The 18,111-nt window shown below is 33.3% G+C and overlaps 1 protein-coding gene across 1 annotated transcript in view; it reads left to right on the top strand.

The window, feature by feature from the left end:
• Positions 1 to 601: 601 nt before the first annotated feature.
• The window catches only part of LOC139527987 (telomerase-binding protein EST1A-like), a 37,148-nt gene continuing 19,638 nt past the window's right edge, over positions 602 to 18,111 (top strand). The window contains exons 1-6 of the mRNA XM_071323738.1: positions 602 to 740; positions 5,321 to 5,511; positions 6,146 to 8,805; positions 9,283 to 9,405; positions 12,654 to 12,831; positions 15,412 to 15,635. Of these exons, the coding sequence (XP_071179839.1) occupies positions 632 to 740; positions 5,321 to 5,511; positions 6,146 to 8,805; positions 9,283 to 9,405; positions 12,654 to 12,831; positions 15,412 to 15,635 (3,485 nt within the window). The 5' untranslated portion in view covers positions 602 to 631. The remainder of the gene's footprint in view (positions 741 to 5,320; positions 5,512 to 6,145; positions 8,806 to 9,282; positions 9,406 to 12,653; positions 12,832 to 15,411; positions 15,636 to 18,111) is intronic.

The following is an 18,111-nucleotide window of genomic DNA, read 5'->3' as shown; positions in this document are numbered from 1 at the left end:
CCAATCAATGATTTACTATAGGCTTTTTTCACTTTCAATATTGACATTCTTTTCCTTAAAATAACCGAACAAGCACAGCTGCTTGTGTTATCCATCTCTAGATTCGGGGTTAAATTGAAGTTCACACGAAGAACACATGAATACGGATCATTCAATGAGGTCGAATTATTCAATTGGAAGTGAATAGTTCATCATCAATGTCTCTGAAGAGCTTAATCTGACAAAATTGAACCATACTGGCTGCCAAAAGCGAATTATTATATCACCTTTTCACTATTTCACTATCATTGATGATTGAAGAAAAAAAAATCATACATAAGTCTAAAGATTTTTTTTATATACAATGTATCAAATCTCGAAGCAAGTACGTACTTAGTAATGCCCCTTTAGTTCCTTTAGAATAGTGAAATTGGTTCGTTCTAAAACAAAGAAAGCGATGTTTTTTCTTTCTCATACTGTAAAAAATATAAATATAAATGTCTTGAATATGTTGCTAAACCCGTTAGCATATAGTTTTCCTAAATGCAAAATAATGTTTAATATAATCTATAATAATCTGTACACCGTACGACCAGTTATTTCTGTTGATGAACTCTTTTGTGTAGGAGATTCGATATGGCGGCAGTTGAAAATGGCTGCCAAATTAAAAACTGTGAAAATTACTTACGGAGAATTGGAAAATATTGTTGAAAGGAAGTCTGAAAATAAACCAAATAGCCATCAGAAGGACAAAATTAATGGTAATAAATCAACACAAAGCCAGTTTTTGACCGAAAACCTAGTTTTTAATGATCACCAACGCGTAAAAAGTATCACAACATGAAACATGGGAGACAAAAACGTTGATTGACAAAACGAAAGTACTCAATTATAACAAAGATCTGCCTGTCTGGCAACTGTTATTGCATACAAAGCATTGAGGTTTAAAGTCAGAAGTTGGATTTGATCAAAATTTATCAGAAATTAACACATCAAAGTAATGAGCTTAAAAAAAGCGGGTAAAACCGAAAATTTGGGAAATTATTAGGTTTCCTCTTGAAAAAAAGGAATTAATACAGTTCAGATTTGTTAATTGAAAAAAAGTAACTTATTGGTAATACTTGCAGTATTTTTCTCAAAGAAAGGTTATGATTTGTTATCCAATTTCCTCTACATGTACATGATGTATGTTCATCATAAGACAAACAAATGGCACGAATGGACAAAAATGTTTGTTTACATCGTAAATTTTGTAAAAATCTTGGAAGAAAAAAATCTATATACAATGTTTAGTCTGCAGCTTGTTTTGTATTTCAGAACTATAATGTTGATGAGTATTACTATCATGACTATTACAGTACGCCCAAGGAGTTTGTAATCCCAAACTCCATACTCCGATATTTTTCCTGGTGTAACACCAGAAAACTCCGACATCCCTCCCAAAATTCTCGGAGAAATTTGGGAGTATTCCCTCCGACTTCCGCGTAAATCCGCTACCTTTTGTTTATTGTATTAGCGACATCTCTCCCAGTCTGGTGTGACGCGGTGTGACACCAGGTAATTAATTGCCCTAATCCGTCTGATCTATGCCGGCACGCGACAGTCAAGGTATGAGAGATTTCTAATGTTATTAAACAATTGTATTTCCTGTCTATTGATTATCAGGTTATATCTGATTACTTGAAACAAATGAAAGATTAAAATAAAAAGCAAAACGTTGTTGTTAATTCTTTCAATTACTCTGTACATTTTAATCAAGTTTTTAAACAACTATATTTGATTTTGACTTCCGTTTTTTTATCAGTAAATAAATATTTAATTTACTTAAAGAGATATAATTGTGCAACAATAAACGGAGACTAACGCTGAATAAATGAGGGCAGTTTAAAGAAAAATTACACGTCTCAAAGTTTTTTATACTACAAGTAAAAAAGAAAATATTATTCCTTATCTGTTATGCTAATAATTCTACGCCATTTCCATTTTACGATTACAAAATAAAAGTTTTAAAATCCAAAACGTTGTTGTTAATGCTTTCAATTGCATTAAAGTTTTATAAAAAAAATTTATACTTGATTATGACCTCGTTTTTTATTTATCGGTAATTGATATAACTTACGAAAAGAGACATACTTGCGTGAAAATAAACGGAAAATAACGCTGAAGGTATAAAATGTGAGCAGTGAGTTTAAAGAAAATAACGTGTCTTAAAACTTGTATATGCAAGTAAAAAAGAAAATACTATTCACCATTCGTTATGCTTAATAAGTCTACGGCATTTTCTCTTCACGATTAGCATTACTTTAGGATATAATACATTTCGGCTACAACAGGAATACTTCTATAGCTGCATCAACTCGTCGTTGAATAATATTCATTTACGCACAATGAATGTAAACCTTTGTGTTGTATTTAGAACAGTTATCTTTAAATATTTCAGTGATCAACAGTGCGTGGTTGAACTTGAACTTGACTTCGCTCACAATATTGAATGCTAAAAATAGTGACATCAATTTTGTCCAAGAGATTTTTATTTGGCGGGAAATAGTATCATGTAACAGTAAAGTTTAACTCAGGTGACCTTTCTGGATAACCGTGGGAAAATTCATGTAATGATTGACATTTGTATGCGTTAAGATTGAGGCTCTAGAAGGTCCTTTTACAATTGATTAACCGGATTCTAAATTTTATTCCTTTTCTGAATAAACGAACATCAGCCTTTTATTTATACGTTTCTCAGTCAACAGAGGACATAAACCTGGACATTATTTATACTTCCATAGTCAACACTATACATTAATGGTAGATGAAAACAGGATGCATGTCGTTTAGTTCCTGATGGGCGTTGGTAGAGATCCTCTGTGAAAATGTGTCGATCGTAAAAATCCAATCCACATTTTTTTTTCCATATTTCTTTCTTGTACGATATAATTTCATTTTAATATTCTATAGTATAAATTGTTGAAATACTTCTTTTTATATTTCGCCGAGGACTTTTAACAGCAGTAAAATACGGATTGCGCCAATCCAATTTTATTTTAAATAATAAAAGATCAATAACAGATCATAACAGATAAAAAACACATGATTTTATTTCTTCATATAATTAAATAAGGTTGTGATTATTGTGTTGTGTCTGGGCGGGGAATTATCTCAGTATTTATGAATATAGGGCTGCCACATTGCATACAAAACTATTTGTCACTTTAGTTTCTTTTTTAAATTCAAATATTTCAAGTCGGTAATCTACCGAGGTAGTGAAACATAATATTTTACATTTCAAAATAAATTGAAAGTAAGGGAGCTACCATTTGATTTTTATGGGGGGGGCTAGGATGAAAAATTTTGTCCTGCTTTTTTTTTTAGGTGTAATCTCTGTCCTGCCTTTTTATTTTTTACTCTATTCGGTCCTGCCTTTTTTTTTTTACTAGTTATCCTGCCATTTTTTACACAATTGTCATCCTGCCTTTTTTTTTACCAAGTTGCTCATCCTGCTTTTTTTTTTACTCAAAACTCCTGTCCTGCCTATTTTTTTCAAATTTCATCCTAGCCCCCCCCCCCCCCCCCCCCATAAAAATCAAATGGTAGCTCCCTAACAGAGTTCACTTGTTGGTCCGATAAATTAACTCTAGGGTTTGATTTAGATTGGACAAATTACCGTAAAAACAACATTTTGTTTTAAGCCAGTTGATATTAATTATATAATATTGAACTATTAATGAACTGGATATTCACTGAGTAGGTCATAAAAGGTTCTAATTGTGGTAAAATCATCTTTGTTGAAACTTTGTTGAAAAAACAAAAATTATGACCTGATCGGACTATAATGAAAATACTAAATAAGTGTTTTATTCGTATTTTTATACGTTTTTACGTTTTATTTAATATGACAATGACATGGGCATATACATACAAGAATAATTATCTTATTTTAAATAAAAATGTCACACTTTTATCTGACAATGAATGGACATTTAAATAACGTATTTTAAAGCACACAGGTGCAATCAAGATCGATTAAATGTACAAAGGTAATAAATCTGGCTAATCCGATTATGTTGTCACGCGTCATTAATTTTCAGTTCATCCGATGGGCAATAAACCAATTAACAGCCACGCGGTGTTGGGAGAGAATCTTTGGAGGAAATTGGGAGTAGAATCCGTGATTCGCGGTGTCACACCGCTACACTCGGAAATCGGTGATAAAAGTTCGCGATTACAAACTCTCTGGGCGTACTGTAGTACATATTTAGTACATGCATGTATTGACTATTTATTTCAAGCAGAAGGTGTACCCTTTAGGCTTTAATTTACTCGTAGTACTTTTTCGGAATGTGAACTCTGCCATTTTTCGCTATTTGTTATGCAGCAATGAGGGATCTTTAGATGAAAATTTAACAATGGAAAAACTGTCACCAAGATGTAAACCCATATTATAATATGTCCATTAACGGGATGTATTATGGTTTACCAGTGTCAGTCCGTCCTCAATATGTTTGATATCAACTCAAAAACGCTTCAACCAATTTACATAAAACTTTGGTGAATTGTTTATATCTATTGATGTGAGCTCCCTTAAATTTGTTTGTTATAAATTTTAGATTAAAACGTTTGAGTTAAATATGGGGTTTTATTCAATGAAAAAGGGTGATTTTTCTATTATAGGACAATAACTCGAGCATGCTTTCTGACATCAATTTGCAAACAACTTGGTCAATTGTTTTTATTCATTTTATTATAAAATAACAATTATTATGACAAAGATAACCACAACTTACATGACTTAGCTGTCCTGTTTAAATTTGCCTCAGGGTTTTTTCCTGTCAGAAGATTCCCAGAGTAGTTTTCTTGCTATTTTTGGTATTTTGTCAAAAACTTCTGTAGTACTAGTGTCAAATTCAAGTTGAAGGTCACAAAATGAGACCGATGATTTGTAGCATCAACAACAACATGAACAAGAAGTTTGTACCCATTTTTGTAAAACATTGAAAACAGATTTGTGAAAGTCAAAAGCTCAAACTGACATGGTTTTAAGGACTCATAATTACAAATTCCAGTGATAGACCATGTGACATGCATCTTCTGATTCTGATGTAAACCAGATCTGTATTAATTTGATTGTAAACTATGAAATTATAGGGAATTTTGGAGTTTAACCTTGTAATGTATTCCTTTAAAAGGTGGATGCTGATTGGGTAAATTATCATAAGCATTTGTTTTTAAATGTTCAACTTGTTAAACCTTTTTTAGCCTATAAACATGATAAATGAAACTATATAAATTATTGTGATTTTATTATATTTAATTGGAAAAAATGCTCTTATGTCATGTATGTTTTCAGAGAAAAAAAGAAAAACAAAAAGACCAGAAATAGGAATATATCGTCCACCAAGTCTTTTAAAGCAGAAAAATCCAGTAGAAGATGTAGACAGTGGCCAACAACAGCTAAATGAGCAAGGGGAAATCTGGGAGGAAGAAGAACACAGTACCAGTTCTGCCACAAACAGTAAAGAAAACAGTATTGAAAGAGAGGTATATCAATCAAATTAGTTTTAAAGAATAAGAACATGTGATATGATTGCCAATGAGGCAACTCTGTTACAGAGACAAAATGACATAAAAGTTAACAATTATAGTCTATAAGTCACTGTGCAGCCTTCAACAATGAGCATTTTTATGGCCTAAATAAATATCTCAAATCTACTTCATTTAGATTAGTTAAACATATTTATTTAAAATGGTTTGGGAATAAGCTATTGCAACTTATATTAATCCCTTTCCACTTTGCGGTTGTGAGTGCTGCCTTGTAGCGGCATTAGCCTGCTCTTTTTTCGAAATCTACAAGGGTGTCTTTTACATGAGACATTGCTCTCTCATCACACGTGTCAGCCATTTATAGTCCCCTTCCAATGGACTACATTTGTATCATCGTTTCTCAAGACCATACTTCATTACTTGCAAATGGTGTCGAGAGAGAGCTGAAAATTCAGTCCCAGGATCGAACCAGGAATTATTGTGTTAGTAGTCGGATGCTCTAACCACTTCACCACGGCTCTACAAATTTGATTTTTATTATTCCACCAGACTGTAATGAAATATCATAACAATGTTTCTTTTTCAGAATTAAAATAATTGAACAATAGCAAATTTATTTTTTATTCTTTAGATTAATGATGGAATTAAAGATTTAAATGTGAATGAAAAACATGATTTGTCTAAGTCAAGAAGAAAAAGACCAGAAATCCAGAGATATGTACCTAAAGGGAAGATACTGGAAATGCAACAGAATAAAAATGAAGATACAGAATCATCGGGCGAAGTTGGCGATGTAACGCCCTTGTTTATTGATGAAGGATCCGATACGAACGATAAAAAAATTGATTTAAAATTGGATGATATCAAGAACATTAAAGTAACTGTTTCAAAAGATGGCGAATCAAAACAAGTTTCTAGATCAAGATCTAATACGGCTGAGGCACAGAGCGTAGAAGACATGCCATCAGCCTCAAGGTCAAAATCTGAAACACAAAGTACAGAAAAGTATCAAAGGCAACCTTCTCAAAGAGGACAAGGTGATTATAGAGATTATAAGGGCAGTAAAAGTGATACAAGAAACCGATATTCTAATGTTAAGAAGGAAGGTTTCTCTGCAAGCCCAAAACCACAAAGAACTGATAGAAGACCAGGAAAATTTCAGCCTGCTAGAAATAATAACCAACGTGTACCTGATGAAGATTTATCTGACGATGGGAATGTCATTCAGACGATGGTGTTTGAAAGAAAGGATGATAATCAATCAGATTCAAAATTAACCGTGGAAAACTTATCCCAGAAGCCACCAAGAGGTAGCGGAAAGCAAGGCTCAAAGAGATATTCAACAAATATGAGACGCCCCAGAGCAGGAAGTTTTAGTAGTGATGTCAGTACTGCTAGTGATCTCAGTATTGATGAAGAAACAACTGAAAGAATCCTATCCTGGGATCGTGAAGTTGAAATGGAAATGGCAAAGCAAGTTCACAATGAAACTCAGAAATTAAAAGAGTATTTAGAAAAACAAGAAGGTAGCGTGGAATGGGGTAAGGAAGACAAACACATGAATTGGAGTGAAATGGTAGCTGATATGCCCATAGATGATATACAGGACATTCCTCCTGACTGGGAACACATCAAACCAGCAGGATCTGTTGAACTGCTGGATAAGATATCTAGTAGTAAAGAAAATGAAGACATTGGACAGAGAAATTATCAAAATGCTGGTACGTTCCCTAGAAGGAATAAGAGAAATTCTGGTGATCGATATAAAGGTAGCTCAATAGAAGGTAGAAATGAGAACTGGAATGCTGGCTCATGGGACAGACGTTGGAACCATGATAATAAAAACAAGCAAGACAATGATGATTATTACAGGGGTTATGACAGAAGGGAAAGGAGACTAAGTAATGGTTCAACTGGCAACAGGAGAAGGAGACAGTCCAGGGAATCTAATGGAAGGAGAAGTAGGGATTCTAGTGTGTCAAGTGTACAGAGTGTTAGAAGTAACCATGGAGATGAGGATATGTATGGATCTTACAGAAGACATAAAAGACAAAATAGTAATTCTAGCTTACGTGGAGGTTCAAGTCGAGAAAGACTAAATGAGCCAGAAAGTTTGAATATCAAAGTGACAATAGGAAGTGACAGGCGACAAGTTGTTGTTCCTGATGGTGATGGCAAGCCTCAAGGTAAAAATGTTGGAAGAGGAAGAGGTAGAGGCAGACGTCAGCATGGCTTGGATATGAGTCAAGGTCAGAGGGTTGGAAGTAGAGGGCCAAGTGAAGAACCAGAAAGTATAGATATGCAAAGGAAAGACCAACCTAACAGAGGAGGACACAATAAAGAGGAATCTTCTCGTGGTAGGAATGTTGGGAGAGGTAGAGGTGGTCGTAGTCGTAGCAAAGAATCTGTAGATTGGAACAGAGATCGTCAGGGTAACAAGGAACCTAGTGATTGGAATAGAGATCGTCAGGGTAACAAGGAACATGGAGATTGGAACAGAGATCGTCGTGGTAGCAAAGAACATGGAGATTGGAATAGAGATCGTCATGGTAACAAGGAACATGGGGATTTGAATAGAGATCGTCATGGAAACAGGGAACATGGAGATTGGGGAAGAGACCGTTATCATGGTGACAGAAGAAATGATTACCATAGTAACAGGGAATCAAACAGTCGAAGAGGGGATTTTCATGGGAACAGAGATTTTGGTAGTAGGCAAGGTGGTCGAAGTCGCAACAATAGTGAGAGGGAAAAAGATAACAAAAGTCCTCAGGTTGAAAAGACTTCTCCTCAAACTCATAGTGGGGGCCTAATTAAACTACCTTCAAATGTTCACACAACAGAAGAGCATAAGAGAGAGGAACAGTCTTCTCATGTAGAAAAGGAGAAAGAAACATCACAAAAGTCCCACAACAGAGATTCAGTACGTGACCAAAGACCAAGTGCAGGACAGAAACAATTATTTGATCCAAAGAACCCTAACAAGCCTATAGTTATCCAAGAATCGTCAAATTTGAAGTTCCAGGACACTGATTCATCAAATTTGAAGTTCCAAGAAACAGGTTCACCAAATTTGAAGTTCCAAGAACCAGCCGGTATGGAATCTCCCTCACCACCAGCCTATCCACAGAATCCACCCTTCCAGGGATATGGACCTCAGTATTATGGACCTCAGTTTCCAGACCAAGGAATGTATGGTCCTCCTGGTCCACCTATGCCACCACAGATGATGCCACCACATGGTTACTTTTATGGCTATCCTCCACCTCAGTACTACGAAATGATTAGAGGGTAAGAATAAAATTAAGCTTTAATAAGGATGTTCATGATATTGGCTCCTCTGTTTCAAAATAACAAGCTTTTTAACAGACTTGTATTATAATTGGTAGTATATAAATAAAGAAACTTAAAAAGCTGAAAATAATCAAAGGTCAATGTTCTTTCCTTGTTTTTGAGATTTATATGATCAATTGAAATTTGATGGGAAAACATGGAAATTATTCACTTTAGATGTTTCACACATTTAACATTATATAAACACCTTTTTTCCTTTCAAAAGCTGTGAAAAAAAGTAGAATTTATAGTCAAAACACAGATGTATCAATAATAGCTTGGATTTTCATCATTTATGACTCATGTCAATTTTACTTTATTATTTGATTCATTTAAGTCTAAATACTCCTGATACTTATAAAGGAAATTATGAACAAATCTCCTATTTGTGTCATTGTTATGTTAGTAATGTATTAAGAAATTTGATTATTGCAGAAAACAAAGAGAAATAATGTTTGATAAGATGTTAAATGAATGTTTGGGACTGGATAATCAGCTTGGTAACTTGGTAGCCAGAAGATTAAATGGTGAAAGCTTGTCACTACTTGCTAATCAAAGGTAAGATAAAGTAGCCAGAAGATTGGGGGGTACCCAACACTTTCACTAAAATTAATTTTGCTCGTTTAATTTTCATAAAATTTTGTCAAAATATTTACTTTGACCCTTTAACAAAAATTTCAAAAATTTTGAACCAACCGTTTTGTCAGAAAAATTACACTGGTTATATAGCAGTTTGACAAAAATCAATTTTGATCATTGAAAAGCTTTATATTCCTTTTACAATACAATGTTATTAAAACATAACTGACTTTACAGAGTTATGTCCCTGTAGTGTTAGGTACAACCTTAAAATCAATGAAAGTGTTTTTCGAAATATAACCTTTTCAAGGAAGGGAGAACGGGAAGAATGAGTAATTTTTATACGACCGCAAAAATTTTAATTTTTTGGTCGTATATTGCTATCACGTTGGCGTCGTCTGCGTCGTCGTCGTCCGAATACTTTTAGTTTTCGCACTCTTAAGTAAAAGTGAATAGAAATCAATGAAATTTTAACACAAGGTTAACGACCACAAAAGGAAGGTTGGGATTGATTTTGGAGTTTTGGTCCCAACATTTTTGGAATTAGGGGCCCAAAAGGGCCCAAATAAGCATTTTCTTGGTTTTCGCACTATAACTTTAGTTTAAGTGAATAGAAATCTATGAAATTTTGACACAAGGTTTATGACCACAAAAGGAAGGTTGGGATTGATTTTGGGAGTTTTGGTTCCAACAGTTTAGGAATTAAGGGCCAAAAAAGGGCCCAAATAAGCATTATTCTTGGTTTTTGCGCACAATAACTTTAGTATAAGTAAATAGAAATCAATGAAATTTTAACACAAGGTTTATGACCACAAAAGGAAGGTTGGGATTGATTTTTGGAGTTGAGGTCACAACAGTTTATGAATTAGGGGCCAAAAAGGGGCCCAAATAAGCATTATTTTTTGTTTTTGCACCATAACTTTAGTATAAGTAAATAGAAATCTATGAAATTTAAACACAAGGTTTATGACCATAAAAGGAAGGTTGGGTTTGATTTTGGGAGTTTTGGTCCTAACAGTTTAGGAATAAGGGGCCCAAAGGGTCCAAAATTGAACTTTGTGTGATTTCATCAAAAATTGAATAATTGGGGTTCTTTGATATGCCGAATCTAACTATGTATGTAGATTCTTAATTTTTGGTCCCGTTTTCAAATTGGTCTACATTAAGGTCCAAAGGGTCTAAATTTAAACTTAGTTTGATTTTAACAAAAAATGAATCCTTGGGGTTCTTTGATATGCTGAATTTAAAAATGTACTTAGATTTTTAATTATTGGCCTAGTTTTCAAGTTGGTCCAAATGGGGGTCCAAAATTAAACTTTGTTTGATTTCATCAAAAATTGAATAAATGGGTTCTTTGATATGCCAAATCTAACTGTGTATGTAGATTCTTAATTTTTGGTCCAGTTTTCAAATTGGTCTACATTAAGGTCCAAAGGGTCCAAAATTAAACTAAGTTTGATTTTAACAAAAATTAAATTCTTGGGCTTATTTGATATGCTTTATCTAAATATGTACTTTGGTTTTTGATTATGGGCCCAGTTTTCAAGTTGGTCCAAATCAGGATTCCATATCAAGTCTTGTGCAATAGCAAGAAATTTTCAATTGCACAGTATTGCACAATAGCAAGAAATATCTAATTGCACAATATTGTGCAATAGCAATTAATTTTCAATTGGAGTTATCTTTCTTTGTATAGAATAGTAGTTGATAATATATGTTGGAAATTTGCCAGACATGACTATGATGTCATTTTCTATTTTTATTTGCCAATAACTTTATGTAAATAACTTCATTGGAAATTTGCCAATATAAAATGTTGCTGATGAAGCTTTTTTTCCTAATCTTATCTAAAATGTTTTTAGATAATGTATGTTGGACATTTGCCAGACATGACTATGATGTCATTTTCTATTTTTATTTGCCAATAACTTTATGTAAATAACTTCATTGGAAATTTGCCAATATAAAATGTTACTGAGGGGGGGGGGGGTTAAATTTTTCTCATTTCAGATTTCATAAATAAAAAGAAAATTTCTTCAAACATTTTTTTGAGACGATTAATATTCAACAGCATAGTGAATTGCTCAAAGGCAAAAAAAAACTTTTAAGTTCATTAGACCACATTCATTCTGTGTCAGAAACCTATGCTGTGTCAACTATTTAATTTTAGATTTAAAAAGTTTGAAGAAGAAATCTTTAATTGATTTGTAAAATCTTGACATTTGTTTTGTGTAAAAAAAACCCCATGTAATGTCAAAAATTTGATCACAATCCAAATTCAGAGCTGTATCACGCTTGAATGTTTTGTCCATACTTGCCCCAACTGTTCAGGGTTAGACCTCTGCGGTCGTATAAAGCTGCGCCCTGCGGAGCACCTGGTTTGAAAATAATTTATAGAAAAAAATGTTATTAATCTTTAACATTTGTTTTTTACATTGATGAAATATTTTCTTAAATATTAAATAATCTTTTATATATAAATGAGGGTGATTTTTATATGACCTTCCAAATACCGTTTCGATCCCTAACATCACTGAAGAGACATTTATTGTCGAAATCCGGATCTGGTGTACTAAAAAAATATTGACTGCCATCGTGGCCACAAGTTAATTTTTTTTCTCTTTAGTATTAAATTTATTCAAAGATGCATCAAAATTGAAATATTTTGTATAAACTGAACACACATATCATCACTTTATAGCAATAGAATAAAAGAAATCTGAATTTAATGTCATTTCATTGCTCTTTTAGGTCATAGAACCTTGAAATGATAAATCATATTGCAATAAAATATCGTCTTACTGTTGGGACTCACCATGGAAAAGAATGACGAGTCCCTGGACTCGCCTTCAAAAGTCCTTACTGAGAACACCGCTTTAAAATTTTCTTAATGGGTTGGAGAAATCATGTTTACAATCCATTCAGTAGAGAAAACCAGAAATCTGAATGATAGGAGCTACATTTTTAGATATAATAAACCCTGAAGGGTTGTTGTTCTTTCTAGGCACTCTGGCTTCTATCGCCAATAAATAAATGGCTGCAAAGATATAACCAAAAGTGCTGATAGTCGAGTTAAACACCAACAATGAATGAATGAGATATAAACCAACAAAAAAAGACCACCACTTGCATGGTTGCATCACTGGAAGAATCAATCAATATAATATTTGGATTTTTAAACAACATTATGTTGAAAACAACACTGACATCCTATTTTTATATTTTAGACAAGAACTTACAAAACGTTATGAACATTTGATCCTGATAGACATTGACCAGTCTACGAAGCATAATGTAGATCAGCTTCTCTGGAAAGCTGTATTTTACCAAGTAATTGAAGTCTTCAGAAAACACATGAATGAAGAAGATGATTCAAAGACAAGACTATCCCAAATATTAGATGAGGTAAGATTCAGGTCAGTCAAACTCAAATATATGGAAGAAGAGGTAAGGTTAAGGTCAGGTAGGACTAACCCAAATTTTGTTGAGGTAAGTAGAAGTGTAGGTGAGTCTTAACACAAATATTGGATGAATTATAAAAGGTAGAAATAGCCTACCCAAAAATATTAGATGTGACTGAAAATAGATCTTCTGGCACAACCAAACAGATGCCCTACTTTGACAAGGTTTAAATTGCCAGTCAGAAGAAGACCAAGACAGGACCATAATTGTATACCCTAATCAATCTTATTTATTAGATCTTTATCTTTAATCTTGTTGGATAACAACAGTTCTTTTTAACTTGGATACTTTAACCATCTATTAAAATTCAATCACATTCTGCTACCAAGGTGTGAAATTTCTGCTAATCTACTTTTTATACGACCGCAAAATTTGAAAAATTTTTCGTCGTATATTGCTATCACGTTGGCGTCGTCGTCGTCGTCGTCCGAATACTTTTAGTTTTCGCACTCTAACTTTAGTAAAAGTGAATGGAAATCTATGAAATTTTAACACAAGGTTTATGACCACAAAAGGAAGGTTGGTATTGATTTTGGGAGTTTTGATCCCAACATTTTAGGAATTAGGGGCCAAAAAGGGCCCAAATAAGCATTTTCTTGGTTTTCGCACTATAACTTTAGTTTAAGTAAATAGAAATCAATGAAATTTAAACACAATGTTAATGACTACAAAAGGAAGGTTGGTATTGATTTTGGGAGTTGAGGTCCAAACAGTTTAGGAATTAGGGGCCAAAAAGGGACCCAAATTAGCATTTTTCTTGGTTTTCGCACCATAACGTTAGTATAAGTAAATAGAAATCAATGAAATTTTAACACAAGGTTTATGACCACAAAAGGAAGGTTGGGATTGATTTTTGGAGTTGAGGTCACAACAGTTTATGAATTAGGGGCCAAAAAGGGGCCCAAATAAGCATTATTTTTTGTTTTTGCACCATAACTTTAGTATAAGTAAATAGAAATCTATAAAATTTAAACACAAGGTTTATGACCATAAAAGGAAGGTTGGTATTGATTTTGGGAGTTTTGGTCCCAACAGAATAAGGGGCCCAAAGGGTCCAAAATTAAAAAAAACTTTGTTTGATTTCATCAAAATTGAATAATTGGGGTTCTTTGATGTGCCGAATCTAACTGTCATGACTGTGTATGTAGATTCTTAACTTTTGGTCCCGTTTTCAAATTGGTCTACATTAGGGTCCAAAGGGTCCAAAATTAAACTTAGTTTGATTTTGACAAAAAATGAATCAGTTAGGTTCTTTGATATGCTGAATCTAAAAATGTACTTAGATTCTTGATTATTGGCCCAGTTTTCAAGTTGGTCCAAATCGGGGTCCAAAATTAAACTTTGTTTGATTTCATCAAAAATTGAATAAATGGGGTTCTTTGATATACCAAATCTAACTGTGTATGTAGATTCTTCATTTTTGGTCCTGTTTTCAAATTGGTCTACACTAAAGTCCAAAGGGTCCAAAATTAAACTTAGTCTGATTTTAACAAAAATTGAAATCTTGGGGTTCTTTGATATGCTGAATCCAAAAATGTACTTAGATTTTTTATTATGGGCCCAGTTTTCAAGTTGGTCCAAATCAGGATCTAAAATTATTATATTAAGTATTGTGCAATAGCAAGTCTTTTCAATTGCACCGTATTGCGCAATGGCAAGAAATATCTAATTGCACAATATTGTGAAATAGCAAATTTTTTTTTAATTAGAGTTATCTTTCTTTGTCCAGAATAGTAAGCAAGAAATATCTAATTGCAAAATATTGTGCAATAGCAAGATTTTTTTTTAATTGGAGTTATCTTTCTTTGTCCAGAATCAACTTAAATCTTTGTTATATACAATATACAATGTATATTCACTTTTTACTACCAACTGATAAATTAAAATAATCTTTACCATTCAGTGATAACAAGCAGTTTTTTTACATCTTAATATTTTATGATGTATTTAAATGAGTAGTTATTGTTGCAAACTCCATTAGAAATTTTAATTGAGATTAGTTTTGGAATAAGGGAAAGGGGGATGTGATTAAAAAAATTGGGTTCAATTTTTCTCATTTGAAATTTCATAAATAAAAAAGAAAATTTCTTCAAACATTTTTTTGAGAGGATTAATATTCAACAGCATAGTGAATTGCTCTAAGAGAAAACAAAAATTTTAAGTTCATTAGAACACATTCATTCTGTGTCAGAAACCTATGCTGTGTCAACTATTTAATCACAATCCAAATTTAGAGCTGAATCCAGCTTGAATGTTGTGTCCATACTTGCCCCAACCGTTCAGGGTTCAACCTCTGCGGTCGTATAAAGCTACGCCCTGCGGAGCATCTGGTTGTTTTGTGCTTAGATTTTCATGTCTTATGTGTCTTGTTGAGATTTGCCACATTAAAAAAAGAAAGGATATGGAAGGGATATTCATGAGAGGAGAGCAATCCAACACACAAAAACAAGAGACATCATAACATCCGTACAAGCAAGTGTATATATACTTTTATGTAATTGTAAAATATTAATTTAATTACAGGGAACAGCATTTTATGAAGGTTTGATTCAGAAATTGCAGAAAAACTACCGATTCAAGTTGGATGACTTTCTAGACACTCACAATCTACCTCCAGAAAATATTCATCGTTTTGTAAAGCTTGCCTTGCTTAGTAGTCAGAGGAATATGATCTGCCTGGGAGATATAGCTCGCTACAGGGAACAGATGAATGATTCAGGAAAAGTCAACTATGGAAGGGCTAGAAAGTAAAAATTTATATAAATATAAAAAAATGTGGGTTATATGTCAATAAGACATCAACCCAACAACAAAATTAACAAAAAAAACATTTAGAGATTAACACACAGTTATTTTAATTGTCAAACTCACATTACAGCAGTTAGATATTTAATGATGGAGGTATGTAGATAGGGATTTGATTTCTAAAAAGGTAAAATAACTGTATTTTCATTTGAGCTGTGTTGGATAAAAATTGACATATAAAGTAGTTTTATAAGACTTTGACAGTTTTTAAAGCATTCAAATTGAATTTATGGAAAACAAACATTTGTATACCCCATAAACTACACTCCGTTTATTCAATCGTTCATTTAAAAACCATGAAGTTGTAGTCAAATCAACTTGAAACTTAAACATTCATTATGATGTGATCTTTTTAAAAGGATCCTTCACTGAAAGTTAAGCAACTATAGTCTCCATCACGTAAAATTGGCACTATGTTTTTTGTCAAAAAAAATTGAAAGATCAGCCGTGTTTACTCAAGATGATGTTTTTCATTTAGCGGAAGTAAAATCCTGTCCAAATATTCACTACTGTCCTACCTTTTATTGTGTTTGCACTGTATAATCCTGACCTTCACATTTTTCAAGATTATTTACATTGTATACCCGCCATCTTGGTTTCTATGAGGATCCCTTATTCCATAACATTCGTTTCTCTCCGGTAATATCATTGTCATTGATGATACAATTTCCCACACTTTTTATGTAAAGATGAGGAAAAGCTCCGAGAGACACGAGAAATTGGATAGCGCGTGGAAATTCCACAACAACACTTCCGGTAATAACAATGTTAGATTCCACCATACAAAATAATCTTGGATTATGTGAAGGTCAGGATTATACAGTGCAAACACAATAAAAGGTAGGACAGTAGTTGATTTTTGGAATGATATTTGATTCCGCTAATTGAAAAACATGATCTTTAGTAAACATTATTTTTGTCGAGCCTGCAACTTCTGTTGCAGAAAGCTCGACATAGGGATAGTGATCCGGCGGCGGCTACGGCGGCGGCGGTGTTAGCTCACTTCTTAAAAGCTTTATATTTTAGAAGGTGGAAGAACTGGATGCTTCATACTTTGTATATAGATGCCTCATGATACGAAGTTTCCGTCAGTCACATGTCCAATGTCCTTGACCTCATTTTCATGGTTCAGTGACCACTTGAAAAAAAAGTTCAGATTTTTTGTAATGTTGAATTCTCTCTTATTATAAGTAATAGGATAACTATATTTGATATGGGCGTACCTTGTAAGGTCCTCATGTCTGTCAGACAGTTTTCACTTGACCTCGACCTCATTTCATGGATCAGTGAACAAGGTTAAGTTTTGGTGGTCAATTCCATATCTCAGATACTATAAGCAATAGGGCTAGTATATTCGGTGTATGGAAGGACTGTAAGGTGTACATGTCCAACTGGCAGGTGTCATCTGACCTTGACCTCATTTTCATGGTTCAGTGGTTATAGTTAAATTTTTGTGTTTTAGTCTGTTTTTTTCATACTATATGCAATAGGTCTACTATATTTGGTGTATGGAATGATTGTAAGGTGTACATGTCTAGCGGGCAGATGTCATGTGACCTTGACCTCATTTTCATGGTTCAGTGGTTATAGTTAAATTTTTGTGTTTTGGTCTGTTTTTTTCATACTATATGCAATAGGTCTACTATATTTGTTGTATGGAATGATTGTAAGGTGTACATGTCTAGCGGACAGATGTCATGAGACCTTGACCTCATTTTCATGGTTCAGTGGTCAAAGTTAAGTTTTTGAGTTTTAGGTGTCATACCACCAATTAAAAGTCCCTATCTGTTCAACCAAATTTTGCAATTTTCACAGCTTTCTAAATATTTTACCTTAAGTTTAACTTCATAGAAACTAGGTATATCCTGAATTGTACAGGTGTCACCTTTCTGCATGCCAATTTTCAACATACATTCAAAATCATATAAGAAAGCAGAGAGCTTCCGAAAGGAGGTACCACTAAAAATAACCCCTGGTTTTCTGGAAATCTTAAATTAGTATACTATGGAGCGCATTAATCCTCAATTTTTAATGCAAACTCATAGACAGGTAAATTTTGGCTCAAAATGGTCTTAATATATTTCTCTTTCAACAAAACTTTCATTTCTGCAAATTTGTTGGTTATTTTAGGTGAACAATGACATCAAATGCACTTTTTTTTGTCCGAGTAGGCCTACTTTCACATACGTTCTAAATTTGAGGGAGTAATTGGTGGTATGACACCTAAAGAGACAAAAAAGTTGATTAGAAATCTTTTATTTTGCTTTATTCTTAATCCTTAGTCAATTTGTAGTTAAAATCAGCCTATCTGAGCATTATGCGACTTATAATAAAAATTTCACAGCTCAATTTAAACTGACTGTAATGTATGACTTTGATAGAAAATACTTGAAATTTTCATTTTGGGCTACAGGAACA

Source organism: Mytilus edulis, chromosome 6 (genome assembly GCF_963676685.1).
Source record: "Mytilus edulis chromosome 6, xbMytEdul2.2, whole genome shotgun sequence".
Classification (NCBI taxonomy): Eukaryota; Metazoa; Mollusca; class Bivalvia; order Mytilida; family Mytilidae; genus Mytilus; species Mytilus edulis.
This window is presented reverse-complemented; position numbering and strand designations above follow the sequence as displayed.